The sequence below is a fragment of the Anarrhichthys ocellatus genome, unplaced genomic scaffold (genome assembly GCF_004355925.1).
Source record: "Anarrhichthys ocellatus isolate YVR2014 unplaced genomic scaffold, GSC_Weel_1.0 scaffold8785, whole genome shotgun sequence".
NCBI classification, from domain to species: domain Eukaryota; kingdom Metazoa; phylum Chordata; class Actinopteri; order Perciformes; family Anarhichadidae; genus Anarrhichthys; species Anarrhichthys ocellatus.
Genome location: NW_022288759.1, coordinates 1 through 1,608, shown reverse-complemented (window position 1 = coordinate 1,608; position 1,608 = coordinate 1). Strand labels below are relative to the sequence as shown.

Sequence of the window (1,608 nt, the reverse complement as noted above, 5' to 3'; positions counted from 1 at the left end):
ATACACATCCCAACTGGTAAATAGAGAAGAGCTGAGTAATGAGGAACTTTGCACAGATACCAGTGTATAAGCAGTTTTAATTTAGTATGTAAGCATAATATACTTAACTTGACTTCAACATTGCAATTTTGCAAAATACATTTCAATAAACCCTGGCAAGTGTAACAGTGTCATATGGTGGTTCATTTTCACCCAAAAGGGCGTAGATGAATGTTAGTTTTGGGATGCATGAAGTTAAAAAGTGTAAAAGCTCTGATTGCTCACCGATAGTCTTCCTCTCGCTGCTTCAGCTCCTGATCCCGACTGTACTTACCAAGATCATGGTCATCTTCAAAGACTCTCAGAGCTTGAAGAAAGAAATTACAACATGGTTTTAAATTGTTGATAAATACAGCGAGTTGGTTACTCCAGCCTCCTTATAGACCAGCATTTCCTTCTTTTAGGTCTTCTGTGGTCAGTGAACAGCGTACAGGATGTTTGACAAGTCTAATTCACACAAACCTGTTCCCTCTCTGAAGCGGTGCACCTCATTGTCAGAGATCCAGCGGTAGATGGGAAAGTTGTAGGTGTCACCCTCAGGGGATCTCACTTCCACCTTGGCAGGGAACCAAGAGTCTTCAAAGAACAGTAGGAACAACGGTTTATCTATCTCTATTAGGACCAGCTTTCCAATGGAGTCGGGGCAGGACACGGTAAAACTGGACACCTGGAGTAATGACAGAAATGGGTTGAAAACATTCATACAAGAGATCAAAACGTTTTGATTTGATAACTAAGAACTGAGCTGTAACATCCCAATACTTCATCATACACTACTGAATGTGGCACTGCATAAAATATCAATTTATTGGGATTTGTTTTGTTGCTTTTATCACCTTTGTGGCCGTAAGTTAAAGAGTTACAGAGCAGCACATATCCTGTTGCTGCACATATGAGTCTGAGTTGACCAGAGTTTACATCAGCTTCTCTAGATTGATATTTAATGTGCCATAATCTCATATAGCTAAAGTTGAGACAGTATGTTATACATTTAGACCGATATTTCAGACTCACTGCTCCACTGAAGAAGGCGAAAGGTCCTTTGAAGCCTATCAGCCAGGTGCGTTCACTCTCCCCATCTGTGCCCACCAGCTTAATGCAGACACTGTTAAAAGTGCCGGCAGCTGCGAGATTGCTAGTTGCTACGGTCACTATATAATTGACCATTTTCACACTGGCAAGCAGAGGAATCCTGGTGGGGAGAGAAAAATAATAACCATTCTCAGCACTGTTCACACCAAACGTTAAACGCGTCATTCGCGCCACTGTTCTCGCTGGGGACTATTTGTGTTCATTCGCGTGAATCGCGCTAGACGTGCCAGAGAGGGGGCGTGGCTTATCACCCTTGAAGCCGTTCAACTGTCCGCCATCAACCATGGAAAAAATAACCTGTATTTCTACTTAGTAATGTGTTGTGGAAGTCCCAGATATCCCGGTAAACTAAATGCCGTCTTGTCTGGCTTCATAACATAGTCCAGAGGAGCTCCGCAAGAGAGCAATCTTCCGTACTCCAACGCAGTGCGGAGGATCTTAATCTTTTGTTTTGGAGGAATTTATTTTGTTTTGTTT

At 42.4% G+C, this 1,608-nt stretch overlaps 1 protein-coding gene across 1 annotated transcript; it reads right to left on the bottom strand.

Moving 5' to 3' along the window:
* Positions 1 to 6: 6 nt before the first annotated feature.
* Positions 7 to 1,358, bottom strand: LOC116380780 (arachidonate 12-lipoxygenase, 12R-type-like; the record flags this gene model as incomplete). The annotated part of the gene is made up of 4 exons (XM_031842645.1): positions 1,054 to 1,358; positions 502 to 706; positions 265 to 346; positions 7 to 13 (listed from the first exon to the last, which is right to left on the bottom strand). Coding segments are annotated over exons 1-4 (537 nt in total), but the record flags the coding sequence as incomplete, so codon positions are not given.
* Between the last annotated feature and the right edge of the window lie 250 nt (positions 1,359 to 1,608).